We start from the raw sequence: 20,222 nt of genomic DNA on the forward strand, positions 1-20,222 counted from the left end.
AGTTTAAGGACTCTAATACAAAAAGAAAACTTTTCCTCTCTTTGCAGCCTCCTTAGAGGACCGAGCCCAATGAGGGCATCACTCAAAGGCAAAGCACAAAGACATAGAGTCTAAACAATATGTTACTAAATAACTGATGGATCCCTGAAGAAATCAAATAGGAAATCAAAAAATACCTAGAGACAAATAACAACGAAAATATGACAATCCAAAACCTATGGGATGCAGCAAAAGCAGTTCTAAGAGGGAAGTTTATAGCAATACAATTTTACCTCAAGAAACAAGAAAAATCTCAAATAAACGATATAACCTTACACCTAAAGGAACTAGAGAAAGAAGAACAAACAAAACCCAAAGGTAGTAGAAGGAAAGAAGCCATAAAGATCAGAGCAGAAATAAATGAAATAGAGATGAAGAAAACAAGAGCAAAGATCACTGAAACTAAAAGCTGGTTCTTTGAGAAAATAAACAAAATCGATAAACCCTGAGCCAGACTCATCAAGAAAAAAAGGGAGAGGACTCAAATCAATAAAATTAGAAATGAAAAAGGAGAAGGTACAATGGACACCACAGAAATACAAAGGATCATAAGAGACTACTGCAAGCAACTACATGCCAATTAATGGATAACCTGGAAGAAATGGACAAATTCTTAGAAAGGACAAATTCTTCCAAGACTGAACCAGGAAGAAACAGAGACTATGAACAGACCAATCACAAGTACTGAAATTGAAACTGTGATTAAAAAATCTTCCAACAAACAGAAGTCCAGGACCGGATGGCTTCATAGGCGAATTCTGTCCAACATTTAGTGAAGAGTTAACACCTACTTTACTGAAATTCTTCCGAAAGGCTTTGTAATAAGACAGGTAGGTTCAAAGTTGGCTTCTACCACCTCCTAGTTCTAAAAACTTGGGTGAGTTGCTGAAACCCTTGGCCTCAGTTTAGAAGCACTGAAGAGAAGTTAAATGATGCAGATTTGAATCCCAGCTCTACTACGTGTTAGCTGTGACCTAACAGCAGAGTGGCTAAGAAGGAAGCTTTCGAGTCAAGCTGTTGGGTTTCAGTACAAAACTCTGCCATTAGTTGCATGAACTCAAGCAAATGGCATGATTTTTCTGGGCCTCAGTTTCATTATCTGTAAAAGGGGAAGAATTGTAAATATCACTCGTAGGATTTGGGGAAGTATTAAATGAGTTCATATATAGAAGTACTTGGAACAGTGCTCACTGCACACAGAAGATACACCTCGTAAATGTAAGCTGTGATCATTACTATTATCATTGCTATTGCCATAACAAGAACTATTGCATTAGGCTACTAGAAGGATAAAACAAGGTAACTTAAATGGAATGAGCCTGGCATCCTTCTAGACACATAGCACATTGGTGGTAAATGTTTTACACCAATTGCCTCTAGACATGCAGGCGGCCAGACTTTCTTAACCTTTTATGAGTCACAGATCTCTCTGAGAATCTAATGAAAGCTTTAGACTCTGTCTTTGGAAAAATATATGAAGAATATCTGCTTACAAATTTAGGGGTTTGTAGATTTCCCGAAGATCAGCTAGGAACCACAGCTACTGAACATCACATGTGAAATTCGGTCCCAGACAGAATTCAATTCACGTGTTTACCTTCCCTTCAGAATTTTCCAGAGGAAGAAACGTGAAATACCGTGAGAATAGAACTGAAACAAGTATTTGTTCACCACAATGCAAGGCATTGGTGTCACTGGGTGATAAGGCACTGCCCCTGCCCTTCGGGAATTTATATCTTCTAAGGGAGATAGTATAGAAATGAACATTTTTTATCAGAGTTTATAAAAGGAAGGCATTTTGGTAAAGCTTTACTTAAACTTAGACTTATATAGTAAGGATAGGATTCTGACAGTTAGAAATAGAAGCCTGGAAGAGCATTTGAGGAGGAGAAAATGGCCTGATCATGGCGAAGAGTTTGGAAATCAGAGTGTGTTTTAGAAAAGATAAAGCATTTAATTTTGGGGGGGGCAAACTCAATTTCTTCAAAGAGGTAAGATAATGGTAGGAAAGTTGTTATATAAATAGACTGCTTTGCCCTAAAATATTCAAGATATATAAATCTTTATTAGGTTGCAAGTAATCAACTTTGATTCTAGCATGTGAGGCAAAAAATATTTTTTTTCCTTTGGAAAGAGAGGAGGTAGCTCAAAAAATCAGAGGGAAAGCTGAATTGGGGCAGGAAGTGGGGTGGCTCCTGGGATCTGGGTGTGGGGACTAATTAATGTCAGCTTCTCGGCATTGCTGCCAGGATGGACCAGCCTTGCCTACTTTCTGCTCTTGGATTCCCAGACTCAGGTTCCCAGGAGATGGTCTGACTAGTTAAGTGCGAGTCAGGGGCGGGCAGGGCTCTAAGACTGCATGCAATGGGGGAAGAGTAATTCCCCTGAGAGAACTGCGTGCTGTTACTAAAAGAAAGGGCAATCAAGAGTGCACAGGTGGACATTTACATGAACCTATTTGCAGGGCAGGAATAGAGCCACAGACGTAGACAATGGACGTGTAGACACAGAGGGGAAGGGTTAGGGTGGGATGAAGTGGGAGATAAAGTTTGACATAAATACACTACCATGTGTAAAACAGATAGCTAGTGGGAACCTGCTGTGTAGCACAGGGAGCTCAGCTCCGTGCTCTGTAATGACCTAGATGGGTGGGATGGGCGGGGGAGGGAGGCCCAAGGCTGGGGGATGTCTGTATACATATAGCCGATTCACTTCACTGTACAGCAGAAACTAACACGACATTGTAAAGCAATTATACTCCAATTAAAAAAAAAAAGAGTGCATAGGTAAAAATAACAGATGTGCCTTTTTATTCACAGATACATTTGGCGTGGGTTACACTGCGAAATCTCCTTCTCCATGGGGGCAAGGAGGAGGAGAGGGGCTACACCAGCACCCTGGGCTGGGCTGAAGATGGAAAACCTCTGTAGAGCAGCTGATGAACACGGAGCGTGGATTAATGATGGTTATTTGGCACACGATGAATAACTATACCGAAACGAATCGAGTTTAAGCAAGATTATCATGGCTGTCAAAATCTAATGTTTAAAAATGACAGCATGGTGAAATGTGCGGGTTATTTTTTTCTGCTGCTGAGGAAATAATACAGTGAACGGTTTTTAAATTCCAAAGCCTCAAAACACTGCAATTTATTAAAAACATTTTTTTCAAGCCAACCTCTCTTCAAACCCTGGGTCTTTGCTATTTTTCCTCTCCATTTTATGTAGATAAAGGAGCTCAGTAATTGATTATTTATGAGTCTGAAATCCCTTAGCGATCCTTTTCCGGAGTCTACGTTTATGTCCAGAGCCTCCTAACTACTTGCAAAGTACTGTGTGAATTGATTGCTCCTTACATTTCTGATCATTTCCTACTCTTGGGGTCTCTAAGATTATGGAATAGTTTATGTCTGATCATTTTAACTTCCTGGTGGAATAGGCTTGCTACTTACTTACTACACTATATCAACAGAACGGAGGCTGTTTGCACGACCCACAGCGTGTTGTTTGTTCTGCTTTGTGTTTTAATGTCTCATTCTGCAACTGAGCTTTCCCAGCCTCCTCTTCTTCCTTCTTCCAGAATGTACCTTGTTCCAGAAAAGGGCAATTCATTCCTCCAAGAAGATGTCTCTGATCACACAATTTAAAGATGGAACCCTCTCTCCCCAGCCTTGACAGTGGCTCTCTCAACCTCTCGTTTGTTTCCTTCATAGCACTGATCACAGTTTGTGATTTTGAATGACTCATTGTTACTCTTTGGAAGCTGACCTCTCCCAAAACAAGGTAGGTTTTGTAAAAGTAGAGACGCTGTCTCCTCTGCGTGCCGCCGCATCCCCTCTGCCTAGCCCTGTGGCTGGCACCTAGTAGGTAGGTGCTCAAAAGATATCCACTGAATGAATGGGAGAATCAAAGCATATACGTTCCTTTACCCTCTGTATCTTTCCGCTTTCTCTGCTTTCTCCCTCTCCTTTCTCTCCCCAACATCCCTTCCTCTCACTTTCCTGGCTGTGCTCTTTCTCTTCCATTTCCTTCCTTCTTCCATTCCAGTCTCTTAATCCCATTCCTCCAACCAGCCAACACCTCTGAAGATCAACTCCAGTTAAGGCACTAACCCTCCCACTGGAATCACTCAATGAAGACAAAGTAGACGTAACCCCTTCTCACAAGGACCCTACGATCTTCATTCTTGAGCTTCGTATCAGAGCTTGAACTTCTCAGACTCCCAAAACAACGATCTGTTTCCAGTTTTCCAGGACAGTCCTAAAACCAAATAATTGGGCCTGTCCACCCCAAAACACATTCACAACTACCAGCTGCTGGAAGCTTTTGGTGAGGTGGGTATATAGTGTGGTTGCACACCCAGGCAGGATGAGAGCAAGGCCTGACAGGGCCTCTGAAGAGGCCTGTTCCATGTGACTGTGTGTCCTGCTCTCTGTGGCCCCAGCAAACCCTCCCGACTCTCTAGTATCACATTCAACTCATGGACGATCTATGTACATTCCATGCGCGTTTCAGCTCTTCTCTCTTTTCGTGGACAGAGCCCTAGCGCTTCTCATCTGGCTGGATGCCCTGCCTTGTCATCTATACTGGGCTGGTTTCATTTCTTCCCCTGGCCACCCCCACTTTTCTAGAAATTGCTTTGAAAGAAGGGACAGACCTCGGTGTTCATGTTTGAGAGAGGAAAATGCCATGTGATCTTGCTCTCCTGGTCCCTGATGACCGGATCAAGGGTGGTCTCCCCATCGAAAGAGAACCAGTTCATAGCTGGGCTGGGAATCAGTTAATAGGCTGGGACAGGCCAACCCCCCAACCCCTCTCTCTCTTACCTTCAAGAATCCGAATTAAGAAACCTAGACAACCCATCATCACTGGCATGGGCTTGTAAGGTTGTGCTGGCTTGGGGTTGGGCCATGTACAAGCAGACATTATTGCCGGACAGATGGAATGGAATCAGATGGGCATGAAGACAAGCGACACAACATACACCGTGAGGACTCTGAGGGATGAAGAAATGAGCTTTGATCCTGAGCAGCCGCCCAGAGATGGTTCTCATGAGGCCTGGCACGATCTGACCCATGTGTTCATGGGACTGGCACCTGGACCTTTACTTAGCTGGTCTGAGTTAAGTTGTATTCCCTGCAACCTAAGCGCATGAATCCAAGCATATCTTTCTACATAGGCTTCTCTTTTAGCCCTTGTCAAATCTACCCTTTCTACAGAAGTCTGCTCTTGACTCAAATTCACCTGTAAATATGTGAGTTCAGTCTTTCACCCCTTGAAGAAGCTGCCTTGGCTCACCTGCCAGGAAATGTCCCGTGGGATGAGCTACCTGCATGTCCCCCATGGGCTTCAGCTGTCTTCTTGTGAGTCAGTCTAGTACCCAGCACGGCAATTACACACCCACAGGCATTTACTATCTAATTATATAGCAAGAGTTTTAAAACATTTTTAAGCGAATGGCTTTTAAACACATTTTAAAAGCGATGGGATTGGCTACGAGAGGCTCTAATAGTAAAAACATTCTAGATACGGGCTTGGGTTTTGTGTGTACTGCTTCGCCAATGGCAACCCAAAGAATCATAACAATAAGCATGTTTATCTCCTGAGTCATGGCCAATTCTCTCTCTCTCCTTTCCAGGGATAAAAGTGACACACTTTTTTTTTTTTTTCAAATATAGTTAGTTCTGGTTTATAGAAAATGATCCCAATGAATATAAACAAAGAAAAACCTTTCAATGTGATGGATATCACTGGATTTCAGGTCAAAGAGCTCATGTTTGATAAAGTACCTGGATAAAGTATGCAAGATCAAAGGCAGACCATACAAAGAACAATCCAGGAGTTCCCTAATACTCACTGATCCAAAGTTAGGAAGCTCCGTTATTTACTTGCTACTGCTCAGACCCAAGATTCAGAACAACTTCCTAATTATTTTATAATATCCTTGTACTCAGTGGACCTGAGACGGGCAATGTGACGCCATTAAACTCAGCTGGTTTTCAGCTCTGATTAAAGACAAGGGGCTCGCATCTAAGGGCAGAGCTGCTTGCGACCGTCTTTGAGTGTTATTTACTCACTGATCACGTCCTCAAATAATCTGCAACAGGCTAAGAGGATTTCTGCGGAGGCAACTATGCAAATGTTTTGAATTCCTCAGTTTGGGAATATGGACAGATAGGCTCATGGAAGAGAGTTTAAGCCACACAACACAGAGGAAAAAATGCCATATTTAAAGGGCAGAAATAATGCGGGAGAGAGAGACGCATTTGGGGAAACCTGCCCAGCTCTCTAGAATCCACCCTCCTCTGGGACCTTCCCCTCACCCCCAAATACACGGGGCCGGAGTTGGAGTGGCCTGGGTTTGTGCTCCTGCTCTGGCACTCATTAGCTACACCACAAATTATTTAACTCTCTTTCCCTTGGTACCTTTGTCTATAATACGGGGATTCTATTCTCAGGGTTGTTGCAAGGATTAAATAAGAAAATGCTCAGAAGAGCACCTGACACTCAGTAAATAATCAATGTCAGCCATGATTCCTTAGCTCCACGCTCCTGGCCTAGGGGACCTACACTGCCAACATGTGATTTCTCCCCCAGGAATTTGGAACTGGGATGAAGTTAGTCTTTCCATAAGGCTGGACGTGGAGCATGAAACCTTGGTACTTTGCTTTGAGCACAGAATGAGAACCTTCAAAGAGAGGAATACACAGTCTCACCAGGAGAAGGAAAGTCCAACCTGGGTTCCTCTTCCTTTTGCCTCTCCTGCTTTAGGTCCTGGGCCCAGCCTGCTGGCCTTTCTGCCCTAGGTTTCTACAGGACACCAGTTTGCTTATTAAAAAAAAAGTATCCTTTGTGCTTAGACTAGCTCCAGGGACCTTTTATTTGTAGCCAAGAGTCCTACTCAGTATAACTACACCTAGAAAAAAAGATGAAATCCACTTTAGAAGAAAAAGGAGGGGCAGACTTTCAAATCCCCGTTGATCCCTGTTGCTATCAAAGTGAAATGGATTAAAACATGCCACAAACGAACAGCCAACACATCCCCTTCATCAAATGAATTAGTATTGGGACTCTTTGCCAGAAATGCACCCCATTCCACATCAATCTGCTCGCTTTCTTTTCCAGGATTTGCTACTTTTTGATCCAAGGGCATGTGAGATTAGGTTCCATTTCAGAATTTTGTTAAAAAACAAAAAAAAGGTACATACACAGAAGTCTTTATAAACAGGAGTCTCTAGTTCAGGATTTTTAAAGACACAGGAGAGGCCTGAGGAGGTTGGGGTGAAGAGTGCTTTTTTCCCCTAGAGATCTTTCTCAAAGAGAAAACATGCTTTTGGTTTTAATACCATTAAATAAGGTTGTAGCAAAGATGAAAGAAAAGAAGGAAAAGTTTTAGCTTTAGGTGTCCATACAAAAACACAGACCAGAAATTTACATCTCCTTTCCTTCCCCAACTACCCAAACACTGACTTAACAATATAAGAGGAATTTCTTTAGCCCTAGGTGAAAAGAAAGAGGGATGTGGGAATCCAAGTCCTTCTTCTAGACCCTTTTAACCCTGAACAAGTCACTGTATGGTAAGGACCCCAAGAATCAATTCCCTTCAATCTAGCAATTGTTCAGGCCACGGCGGGCCTTGTGCCTAGATTATAATGTTTTCATTTAGTTCTGTGCCACCCACTGATTTTGCCTGTACTTCTTGCAAGAATGGCGTGGCAAAACCTAAAAGATATTCTTGAAGAACGGAGCCCAGTGTTGGGGGTTTCAACATTTGGCCTTTTGTGTCAGCAGCGCAAGGACCGCCCGCGTGAGACCCCGGGGAGGGGGTGGGGTGGGCGATGAAAAGGCACCCTTTGCAGGGGACACAGGCACAATTCAGGCTTCGCCAATACAGCCCAGGCTGGAATGTGCTCTGTGGGGCGAGGTGGGCGGAATCCTCCGAGAACTGCATTCTTGAAAGAGAACCTACCTGGGTTGAAATAAAAAATAATATTTAATAAGTCCTGGTCTCCCCACGTGATGGCGTTCTTGTACTTCTGGTACAGAGGGTATAGCATGTCCTCCCAAGCCAAGCCTGTTGGAATCATGCTGTTCTGGAAAAGAGAAAACCATCAGAGTGGCTAAAGCACGGCAAATATATCTCACCCGCTGAGAATCAGTGTACAGGGACGGGTTCTCCCCTTCACCGCCCCGCTCCCTAGAATGAAAATGAAATCAGCAGAGGAGGGGACCTGTTGGCCTCAAGGCATAGGACAAAGCAGAACTAGGGCTGACGATTACAGGTGTACACATGGATGGTAGATGGACCAGAAACTGGCAGTTGGGCCTATGGCTTCTGCTCAGAAAATCACGCCCCATGTGGTGGAGGCATAAATCAGGAGCTTGGGATGAACATACACACACTAGTGTATATAAGATAGATAACCAACAAAGACCTACTGCAGACCACAGGGAACTCTACTCAGTATTCTGTTAATGGCCTATATGGGAAAAGAATCTGAAAAAGAGTGAATATACATATATGTATAACTGATTCACTTTGCTGTACATCTGAAACTAACACAACAGAGTAAATCAGCTACACTCCAATAGAAATTTTTTAAAAAAATTATTTACTTTTAAGACAAAAGCAACATATTCAGACTAAATATTCAACCAGCACACAAAGATGTAAAAAGTAAAAATATTTTTCCTCCTGCCTCCTGCAATTCCCATTCCCACTTTCCCTAGATGTATCCACAATTAATGAACAGTCTCTTAGATATTCTTTTGGAAGTTTCTAAGGCATAAAAGGGATCACCTCTATGGCATCATGCTCTGTTGCATTTTAATTTTTTCACTTAATATTTTTTACAGCTCTTATCTCACTTATAGATTTGATCTAATTCTTTTCAATAGGAGGATGATTTTTTTGACTTGTTCTCTACTGATGTTCACTTAGGTTCTTCCAGTTTTTTGCTAGGATAAAAGACAAGGCCATGAACAGCCTTGTATGTTTATCTCTGTACATTTACATAAATATATCCCTAGGGTAACTCCAAAAAGTTTTCCAGGGTTTTTGAAGCCTGGGATACACAGAGTGTTTAAACATGGAATTCAGAAATGCAACGTAATATTCCCCAATAGTAAGTCTGCTGAACAGTTTAAATTCCATAATCACCTGGAATTCTCCTAAGCCAACAAATATTCCATAACTCTCCAAATACTTTTCTCTTCCCTGGCTTCTTCCATTCTCACCTGCAAGCCAGCTACTTCCAAAATCAATACACTGACACTCCTGGAACGCCACCGTTGAGGAGACAAAATCCCGATATTTAAACAAGGATATATAACATACTTCCTTACCTTGAACTGGGCACTTCTTATTCGAGTTAAGTTCATCAGCATGACTCCTGAGTTAACTCCCGCAGAGCCATAGAAAGGGTGCCGAGCAAAGCGGCTGTACCAGCCGATCTTGGGGATTTCATGCTCGGGGGCCATGGCCGCAAGCTGCGTGGAATTAAATTGCCTCAGAAGCTTCCAGATGTCATCAACAGGTCTCAGAAAGAGAACATCGGTGTCCACGTAGAGAAGGGAGTCCACATCCTTTAAAATCACCTTTGTGTGTATTGGGTGAGGAGGGAGAAAACAAGAAACAAAGGAAGCGGCCTGATAAGTCAACACTGCCAATGATTTTGTTGATTAATGTTAATGCTAGAAAGGGTCCCACTCTTAGCTTCCATTCCTCCCTTCTCCTTGGACTTCAGGGATAAGGGTCAGTCAAAGGGTAGAGACTCAAAGGAAGATCCATCTTGATCCAGATTGGTCCAGTTCCAGGATCCTGGATTACATCTGGTAAGGGTTGAACGTCACAAGGAATGAAAACATTAGCAAATGACTGTGGCTTTCTTCTCCTCCATCCTCCAATAAGGCCATCTGTCTTTCTCAGTTTTTTCCTGGAAAAGCTAGGGCTAGCATTAGACTACTTGAAGTGGACAATCCGTAGATTAGCTCATGCCAAGCTTTAGGGTAAATACTCTGTTTCTGGATCCATTTCTTTTAGTGTTGATGGACATGGCTCTGCATCTTTTTGAAATAGTATTTTCAGCTAAGATTTAGACTTGGAAACAGGCAAAACAAGTCATTGGCCAGCTTTGTCTGCAAGGATTGGCCGAACGTCTTTTTCTAAAGGGCCAGAGAGTAAATATTTTAGGCTCTGTTGTAGCTACTAAACTGCTGTTAGCATAAAAGCAGCCAAGGACAATATATAAACAAATAAGCATGGGTGTTTCCAATAGAACTATTTAGAGACAATAAAATTGGAATTTCGTTTAATCTTCAGATGTCACAAAGCCTTCTTCTTTTGATTTTTTTCAACCATCTGAAATGTAAAAGCCATTCTTGACTCAAAGGCTGTGGTCTGTCAACCTCTGTTGTAGATCGTTCAAGTCAGCCACCTTAAGTAAATAAGTTTTGCTATGCTAGATGCTTAGTTTACCAGAATTTTGCCCTGGGGTTTGAGACTTTAAAGTCATAGTTAGTAATAGAGTTCTTTGCCTTGTTTTGCCATTGTTTCCCCAATTGAGAGGTAGCTTAACCAAAGAAGGATCATCATCCTAAAACTACAACAACACTTGTTATGGACTGAATGTGTCTTTACAAAATGCGTATGTTGAAGCCCTAACTCCCCAATGTGAGGGTATTTGGAGATGGGGTCTTTGGGAAGTAATTAGGGTTAGATGAGGTCCTGACGGTGGAACCCTCAAGATGGGATTCATGTCCTCATTAAAAGAGACACCAGACAGCTTGCTCTCTTTCTCTCTCTCTCTCTGCTACATTAGAACATAGTGAGAAGGCAGCAGTCTGCATGCCAGGAAGAGTGTCCTCACCAGAACCCAACCATGTCAGCACCAATCTCAGACTTCTAGCCTCCAGAACTATAAGAAAATAAATTTCTGTGGTTTAAGCCATCCAGTTACGGTATTTCGTTATGGCAAGTTAAGACACCACTCCACTGAGATCCTAATATTTGAAACTGATGAACACGGGCACTGTATGGTACAGGCATCATGGAGATTTCAGTCTTGAATAATTTCAAAACTTACATGATTAACTGCAGGATTTATCTTTCCTTCCTCATCTACTAGAGGAATAGAATTTACAAATCAATAAAATGAAATAAAAAAAATAATGATCATCTACCATGTCATAAAAGAAGACATCCGTCTTAACAGTTTAAAGATCCTAATTCCAGAATTAGGATGAATTCTTTAAAATGAATACACAAACTTAAACAAACATCTACCACACTATACTTATTTTTTCTTATTTAACCATGGACAGGTAAAAACTTTGCCACAGATTAGCACGAGCCTGCTGAGTTTTTTTTTTTTTTTTTAAATCACAACTCCAGAGTACTGTGGAAGAAGGGCAAACTCTCTACAAAAGTAATAATATGGGCTTCCCTGGTGGCGCAGTGGTTGAGAGTCCGCCTGCCGATGCAGGGGACACGGGTTCGTGCCCCGGTTCGGGAAGATCCCACATGCTGCGGAGTGGCTGGGCCCGTGAGCCATGGCCGCTGAGCCTGAGCGTCCGGAGCCTGTGCTCCACAACGGGAGAGGCCACAACAGTGAGAGGCCCGCGTACCGCAAAAAAAAAAAAAGTAATAATAAATTATACAATCATGATACAAGTTACTTATCACATGTAAATACAATTTTGATGTTCAAGACCACCCAAAGAACTCAACATCCTGCCAATCCTATTTTACTGGGAAGGAAAACTAATGCACAGAAAAGTGTTCTGTCCAAGTTAATGTGTCAAATAATGCTAACAATTGCTGGATTTGGAGCTAATAGAGTTGCAACACGGTAAAGTCACTTTCTAGAATGTGTTTAAGGAAATGAGAGACTGCACAGTGTTTCACTAAAAAGCTAATTTAGAATTAGAGAATCAGAGGACGAGAAAGCTATTTCAACCCATGTGAAAGAGAACAGATTTCTCTTTATGGCTGATTATCTAATAAGGCCTAAATAAAACTGTATTAATATTAATGTTTTAATCAATTAAGGGTTATGCAGACATCTAGTCCCTAAATTCAAGCTCACTGACTTGATTAGTTTTTTTCTCAGTCTTAAATCAATACTATTGTTAAAGTTATCATCACTTTCTTCAATAAAATAAAAGTGTTACCATCTTTCATCAAAACAAAAAAGAAAACAAAAAGACTTGAAAAAAGGTTTGGAAAAGGAAAACTAAAAAACCCTTCAGGATGGAGGCATTCCATCGTGAAATAATAAGCAAGATAAATATATTGATTATACAGTATAGAAGCTGGTTAAAAATAAAGCAGGGAGAGGGGCGGGGGTCCCAGGTAGGAAGGGGCTTGCAATTTTAATTAGGGACATTGGGAAGGACTCACTGAGAAGAAAGAGGGCAAGTACAAATAGCGGAGGCTGGACCACTCTTAGAACAGCAGGGAGCCAGGGCGGCTGGACCACAGTGGGCAACGAAGAGCCAGGGATGAGGATGGAGCAGAGCGGGGGCTGAGCGGGGGCCGGTCACTTCACTTAGGGCTTTGTTTGCCTTTGAAAGAACTTGTTCTTTCACTGTCAGTGAGATGGAAGCCATTGAAGGGCTTTTACCAGAAGAGTGCCATGGTCTGACTTAGATTAAGGATCACTTTGGATGCTACACGGAGAAAAGACAATTAGGGCACACAGGGGAAGCGGGGAGACCAGTTAGGATGCTATTTTAATAATTCAAGTGAGATGCGATGGCGGCTTGGCTCAGGTGGTAACAACTCAGGGAGTGAGAAGTGGCTGAATCCATAACACAGTTTGAAATGGAGCCAACAGGATTTCCGCAACAGATTGGATGTGGAATGTGAGACTAAGAGAAAAGTCAAGGGCAACTCCATGGATTTTAACCTGAGCAACAGGTATGATGGAATCGTCTTTAACTGAGATTGCACCTGATGTGTGTCACTCCCGAAGTACCTGCCTGGCCCTGGCACATATGTACTGGAGTTGGCAGATGCTAAAGCCTCGCTCCCTCCCTCCTCCTCTGCATTTACCCTTCCTGAAATATAAAGAAAATTGTAGTGGTCCTAGGAAGGGATGCATTGATGGCGGATTTCTGGGGTGATGGTCGTTTCTCTAGTTCTTGACCACAGTAGTGGTTACAGAGGTGTGAGTGTGGTAAACTAAGGATAAAGTGTTTTGGTGGGCTCTTTGTGGTAGGTAGATCATATTTCAAAACTGACACACAAAAGTAGCCCTAATGGTACATCTCAGAGACGGAACGGAAGATAGTCCTTAGGAATACTGAGTCTGACATTCCTGAGTTCAAATCCTGGCATCATGTGCCCTGTGACTCTGGACAAGTTCCTCAGTTCCCCATGCATAAAAAGTGGAAAGCAAGACCTCCACCACGTGCCCTGTCTTTGGGTTGTCACTAACATCCAGTGAAATAAAACACACACAGGGAACTCGGTACAGTGGCTGGTACGTAGTAAGTACTCAGTAAATAGCGGTGTTGCTACTATAAGAAGTCTCCGTGTTTTTTCTTTTAAAACTCACGTGTAATTAGTTACCATGCACATCAATGTTCACAGCACTTCAAAGCATGTGTCGACCACAAAGTGTCTTTTATATAAACAAAGTTAAGCTGAGAAAAGTTGAAGTTTTCGAACATCTCTAATATCATAATCCACATATTACCTCGACTGAAAACAAGAGCACCAGGGCTTTTTACTCTTTATCTGAAAAAATAAAAGACCAGGAGAAAAACTCCACTCTTCTTATAACATTGCGTCTCTGGAGGCTAATTCTGCAGCAATTATTGGTGGTATTAATTTGAAGAGGATCACTGTGGCCACTTTATAATGGGCAGAGGAATATTTACCGAAAGGATATAAAATTAGCCATTCTAATTCCCTTATGGAAATTAGCACTAGAAATGAGGCCTCTGTTTTCTTAGAGAAGAGCAAATAGAGAACAGACAATAGCTATTTGTATACAATGCTGCTCTGGCTCCACTCACCACCCCAACCTGGGCAGCTGCCTCTGGCCACCGGCAACAAGATTATCAGGGGCCACCGGCACTCCTTCAAGTTCATTTTGCTGCAACCTTGTTCTGACTTTGACAGTACAACTTTGTGGCTGAAAGTTCGGGGTTTGAAATCTAACCATTTGTGTTTGGATTCTGTTTCTACTACAAACTGCGGTCTTGGGCAAGCTGCTTTAAGCCTTCTAAGCCTTAGTTTCCTGATCTTTTTTTTGGCCGTGCTGTGCGGCATGCAGAATCTTAGTTCCCCGACCAGGGATCGAACGCGTGCCACCTGCAGTGGAAGCACGGAGTCTTAACCACTGGACCACCAGGGAACTCCCTGTTTCCTCATCTTGTAGATGGGATTGGTCACTCACTTCAGAGTGCTTCCGGGATGATTAAAAGAGGTAATGCATGTGAAGCCCCTGACATACACACAGTAAGGACTCAATAAATGCTATGTGACATTCTTATGGGCTCACTCTCAGGACGGCTAGTTCCTTCATCCATAGCCCGGTAACTGGCTGCAGTAGTGGTGGTAGTAAAAGAATGAGGCATGTGCTCTGTTCTCAAAGAGCTTTAGTGGGGGAGACAGATAAGAGGCAAAGCAAAACAAGATGTGGCTAATGGTAGGAGTAGCACAGAAGCACTTGGCAGGGCTACTAAACCATTCTGGATTGAAAAAAAGGACAGAAGTGACAACTAAGCTGAGAGATAGGCAAGTGAAGAGCAGGGCAAAGAGTACTGAAGATAGGGCTTCCCTGGTGGCGCAGTGGTTGAGAGTCCACCTGCCGATGCGGGGGACGCAGGTTCGTGCCCCGGTCCGGGAAGATCCCGCATGCTGCGGAGCGGCTGGGCCCGTGAGCCATGGCCGCTGAGCCTGCGCGTCCGGAGCCTGTGCTCCGCAACGGGAGAGGCCACAACAGTGAGAGGCCCGCGTACCGCTAAAAAAAACAAACAAACAAAAAAAACAAAACACAGTACTGAAGATAAATAGAACAGCATGTGAAAAGGCCCAGAGACCAGGAGGGAGCAACACACCAGGGAGGATAGCAAATTGGTTGGTGGGGCTGGAGCTTACAGTGTGAGAGCCAGGAGCCAGGGGTGGGGAGAGATTAGGCTAAGTGGGTGGGGGCCCAATCAGGAGCTATGCTGACAAATTTGGACGTGATCCTAAGAGCCATGGGGAGATGTGAAATGACATGAACCAGAAACCTTGAGGTCTGATGTTTCCTCTCCTATCCCCATTGCCCACATCCAATCCTCAGCAAGTCCCGTATGCTCTTCCTCCAAAATACATCTGAATCTGCCCATTTCTCTCCCTTTCCACTTACCCTGAGTTCAAGGCACCATTACAGCTCCCCTAGAATTCTGGAAGGGTCCATTCACTGGCCTCCCTGTGTATACACTTTCCCCTTCAATCTATTCCTCACAGAGCGGCCAGAGGGATTTTTAATCTCCAGTGGCATTTCTTCTTTGACCCATGGGTTATTTACAAGGGTGGTTGTTTAATTTCCAAATATTTGGGATTTTCCAGATATCTTTTTATTATTCATTTCTAATCTAATTTCCTTGTAGTCAGGGAGCACACTCTGCATGATTTCAATCCTCTCAAATTCACTGAGACTTGTTTTATGGCCCACATATGGTGTATCTTGGTGAATGCTATAGGTTTATTATTCTGCAATTGTTGGGTGGAGCATTCTGTAAATTCTGTAGCTGCCAATTAGGTCAGTTGGTTGATAGTGTTGTCAAGGATTTCTAGGTGCTAACTGATTTTCTGTTTGCTTATTATAACCCCAGGAGCTCTATGGAGTTTTATCTTCAGACACAAAGAAAGAGGGGAGAAATATGAAGTTACTGCAAATTCATTAACATCAACAGATATGATTTGGGAGAGTTCCCTGGTGGCCTAGTGTTTAGGATTCCGGGCTTTCACTGCCATGGCCTGGGTTCAATCCCTGGGTGGGGAACTGAGATCCCACAAGCCATGTGGCACAGCCAAAAACAAACACACAAAAAACAGATATGATTTGCGAGCCATCATTTATTTTCACACTAACAGACAATTATCAAAAAAGGAGTGTTGAAGTCTCTCGCTCTGATTGTGGATTTGTCTATTTCTCTAAGCATGGTTTTGCTTTGTAGATCTGGAAGCTCTGTTGTTAGGTGCATACTCGTTTAGGGTAGATACACCTTCCTGATGGACTGAGCCTGATTGTTATGAAAGATCCAGAGGGCTTTTTTAAAAACCTTACATTAGAGGATGCCACTTTCATCTTTAAACCCCTTCAAGACTTTTCACTGTGCTTTCATTACACATGAACCATGGTCCCTAAAAGGCTCTGCAGGATGGACACACTCTGTCCCTACAGGGGACCGAGTTCCTATCAGTGGTGATCTTTCACCTCCTAGCACAACTTTTCATTATGGCTCAGTTACTGTCAAAATCAACAGAGGGTGAGGAGGAAAATGGACTTAATGGGAAGTTAACGAGCTCCTACTTCTCTTCTTGCCTACAGCCAGGGTTTCCTCTGTGGGAGATGCTCTTAAGTCTTTCTTTAGATAGAAAGTAACACAGTTAGTTTCCCCCTTTCGGAAAGAAAACATAAAGTAGAAACTATCTCATTTAACAATGGAATCATCTTTTGGAATGTTCCTTCTCACTTCATTCCGGAAATTCAATGCACCCAAGGTAAAGAAGATACTGTACTCAAATTTGCTGAAAAACACTATCAATTATGAAATACTTGTGCAGCCCTGATGCTTTATTCAGTTTCATTGTTTGTGAGTTCTCCTCTTAGATAATTGCCTAAAGTATCAAAACTGTGATTAGGGTGAAAATTAATGATGTCCCCAAATTGTATCTGTTGATGTAAATCAATTAGCAGTAACTTCACATTTCTCCCCCTTTCCTTGGGTCTGAGATTAAGCTCTAGGGAGCTCCTGTGATCTAGGATAAGCATCTTCCCCAGCCTCTGCCTCCCGGATGTGAGGCAGAGCTTTCCAGTTACCATTCTCGAATGGCCAGCTCTAACTCACGCTGTAGGTCTGAGCTCAGGTGTGACCTCCTCAGAAAGGCTTACCCAAGAGCCTCCTTCCTCTCTGCCTCCAGGCTCCCCATCACACCACTCTACGTACCTCTGTCTGCAACCAGTGGCCTTTTGTTAAATTATTTTCTCGTCTGTTGCTTGCCTCCTCCAATAACAATAGAAGTTCCATGAAGACAGGGACCTTCTGGGTCTAGTTAACTCCTAAAAGTTTATGTGCCTAACGCAATGCCTAATAGATATATTAGGCATCCAATAAATATTTACACAAAGTAAGGAATTCAACTGCTGAACTGTCTCAGAAACATTGTAACTTTAAGTATGTTTCAAGGCTGATTGCAGAAGGAAGGACAGGTCCTGAGAAATAAGAAGGTCTGTGAATAGTTGAAGAATAGAAGACCTAAGTTCCTGAAGAGAAAACTAACGTAACACCTACCATGCTGAATATCATTCTTTTGCGGGTGTGGTCCAGTGCGTCACCCTTCAGGCCCCTGTTGATGGTACAGCTAAGTCACTTCGTATGTATATCATCCCATTTCCTTACCTCGCTAGCATTTTTTTTTTAACATCTTTATTGGAGTATAATTCCTTTACAATGGTGTGTTAATTTCTGCTTTATAACAAAGTGAATCAGTTATACCTATGTTCCCATATCTCTTCCCTCTTGCGTCTCATTCCACCCCTTTAGGTGGTCACAAACCACCGAGCTGATCTCCCTGTGCTATGCGGCTGCTTCCCACTAGCCATCTCTTTTACGTTTGGTAGTGTATATATGTTCACGCCACTCTCTCACTTTGTCACGGCTTTACCCTTCCCCCTCCCTGTATCCTCAAGTCCATGCTTTAGTAGGTCTGTGTCTTTATTCCCATCTTACCCCTAGATTCTTCATGACCTTTTTTTTTTTTCTTAGATTCCATATATATGTGTTAGCATACGGTATTTGTTTTTCTCTTTCTGACTTACTTCACTCTGTATGACAGTCTCTAGGTCCATCCACCTCACTACAAATAACTCAATAACGTTTCTTTTTATGGTTGAGTAATATTCCATTGTGTATATGTGCCACATCTTCTTTATCCCTTCATCTGCCGATGAACACTCAGGTTCCTCACTAGCATTTTTAAAAGACCCTAAAAGCTAAAGGAATGGAAAGGGAGCTGCAGGAGGCAAAGGACAGAACAGAAGCAAAGACAAAAACGCCATTTAGATTCAAGTAGGACTGAATTCCAGAGGAGGGAATCTTTGTTAAATGATGTTAGTGATAATTAGGAGAAGGAAAAAATATTCAAAGAGGGTTAAAGCAGGAAGTGGAAACAGAGAGGAGGAAAGGACAAGTTTCAAGAGGAAGTAACAAAGAAACACGTATTTTTTTGTTTGTTTTCTTACCAAGGGGAAACATCTCCTACATTTATGACAAATAGAGAGTTGAATATAACTAAAATAGCAACAATTTATCCGTACGGTCTGAAAGCCACAGTCTCCATATACACTAAGTCAGGTCATGACTAAAGAAACGAAGGTCTCCATGGAAAGGCCCAAGAAATGCAGCCACTGTTTCAGTCTGGGAAGACGAAGAAGCTCTGGAGATGGATGGCGGTAGTGGTTTGCCCAACAATGTACTGAATGCCACTGACCTGTACACTTAAAAATGATTAATTAAAAAATTTTATGTTATGCATATCTTACCACAATAAAAATGGGAAAAAACGAAATACAGATACCACTCTTAACCTTTTTTCAATTCAAATAAAGTTGGCTTTAAACAATGTACTCAATGGTGTTTACTCACCTATTTCTACCTTTGTGAATTCTAATTTCCCTAAACAAAATGTATTCTAGGAGTTATTCTTTTTAGGAGTTATTCTTTTTTTTTTTTTTTTTTTACGGTACGTGGGCCTCTCACTGTTGCGGCCTCTCCCGTTGCGGAGCACAGGCTCCGGACGCGCAGGCTCAGTGGCCATGGCTCACGGGCCCAGCCGCTCCACGGCATGTGGGATCCTCCCGGACCGGGGCACGAACCCGTATCCCCTGCATCGGCAGGCGGACTCTCAACCACTGCGCCACCAGGGAAGCCCTCCAGGAGTTATTCTAAGATGATCTTTAATTTCCACAATTCTATCAGGTTCCTGTCCTTTATATTTTCTTCTTTTCCTGTTTTGAAGAGTAATTCGTTCCTAGAGCACACACCTCTCCAGGTGAGATGTCCTTCAAAGCTGACCGAGAGCCCACCTTTGCCAATGAAGGAGCCTGGGCAACGTCCCCTGCCACCTGCCTCCTCTCTCTAACAGAGAACTTTCCCCTAAGGGGGTAGATTCCGGGGAAAATTTTTGGGGTCCCGTACCCCTTCTCATTCTACAGAAAGATAAATTGAATGGGATAGAATTTCTCAAGCTTCTTAGACTTTCTCCTCTGGGACCAAAATTCCCAAGTCTCCAAATCAAAATCAGAACAAAAAGGAAATTCTACGTTTCAATACATATTTGCAAATTGATCAAAATAAATTCCCTTTTCCTCTACCATCATGTCACATTCCTTTTCAAAAAACGCACACTGGACCTATCTTGAAGCTATTACAGAGAAAATAATTATTGAGGAAAGGGAGAAGGTCAGGTAATGACAGACATGTCCACTGATGGCTGGGTAACCTCTCAGAGATCCTCTAGTAAACAGAGTGGAAATCTGAAAGATGCAAAAATCATGGTAATTTAATCCTCATTTCATCCTCACGACAACCTAATGGGGTAGTACTATTATGACCCCCATTTTATAGATGAGGAGACTGAGACAGAGAGAGGTTAAGTTCCTTTCCCAAGGTCACACAGCTATAGAAAATATTCAACCGGTAGATATTTTTGTCAATAAAGTAACTTACAAACATAAAGGAATAATGATCCCTCTGTTTTTTTTAGCACGTGTTATGTGCTAAGCATCATTCCAGCCATTTCCTATACATAGTACATTGTTTCCAGTGCCTCAACAACCCTGCCAGTGTGGTATTATTACTCTCATTTAATAGATGAGCTTAAATAACTTACCTAAGGTTAGCACTAGTAAATGGCAGCACCTGGATGAATCCAGGGCTCTCTGACACCAAAGCTCACACTCC

The 20,222-nt window shown here is 42.6% G+C and overlaps 1 protein-coding gene across 1 annotated transcript in view; it reads right to left on the reverse strand.

The window, feature by feature from the left end:
* GXYLT2 (glucoside xylosyltransferase 2) overlaps nucleotides 1-20,222 on the reverse strand; it is an 84,671-nt gene that overhangs the window by 12,757 nt on the left and 51,692 nt on the right. The window contains exons 4-5 of the mRNA XM_030867731.2: nucleotides 9,384-9,635; nucleotides 8,008-8,131 (exon numbers count right to left, since the gene is read on the reverse strand). Of these exons, the coding sequence (XP_030723591.2) occupies nucleotides 8,008-8,131; nucleotides 9,384-9,635 (376 nt within the window). The remainder of the gene's footprint in view (nucleotides 1-8,007; nucleotides 8,132-9,383; nucleotides 9,636-20,222) is intronic.

This window comes from Globicephala melas, chromosome 11 (assembly GCF_963455315.2).
Source record: "Globicephala melas chromosome 11, mGloMel1.2, whole genome shotgun sequence".
NCBI lineage: Eukaryota > Metazoa > Chordata > Mammalia > Artiodactyla > Delphinidae > Globicephala > Globicephala melas.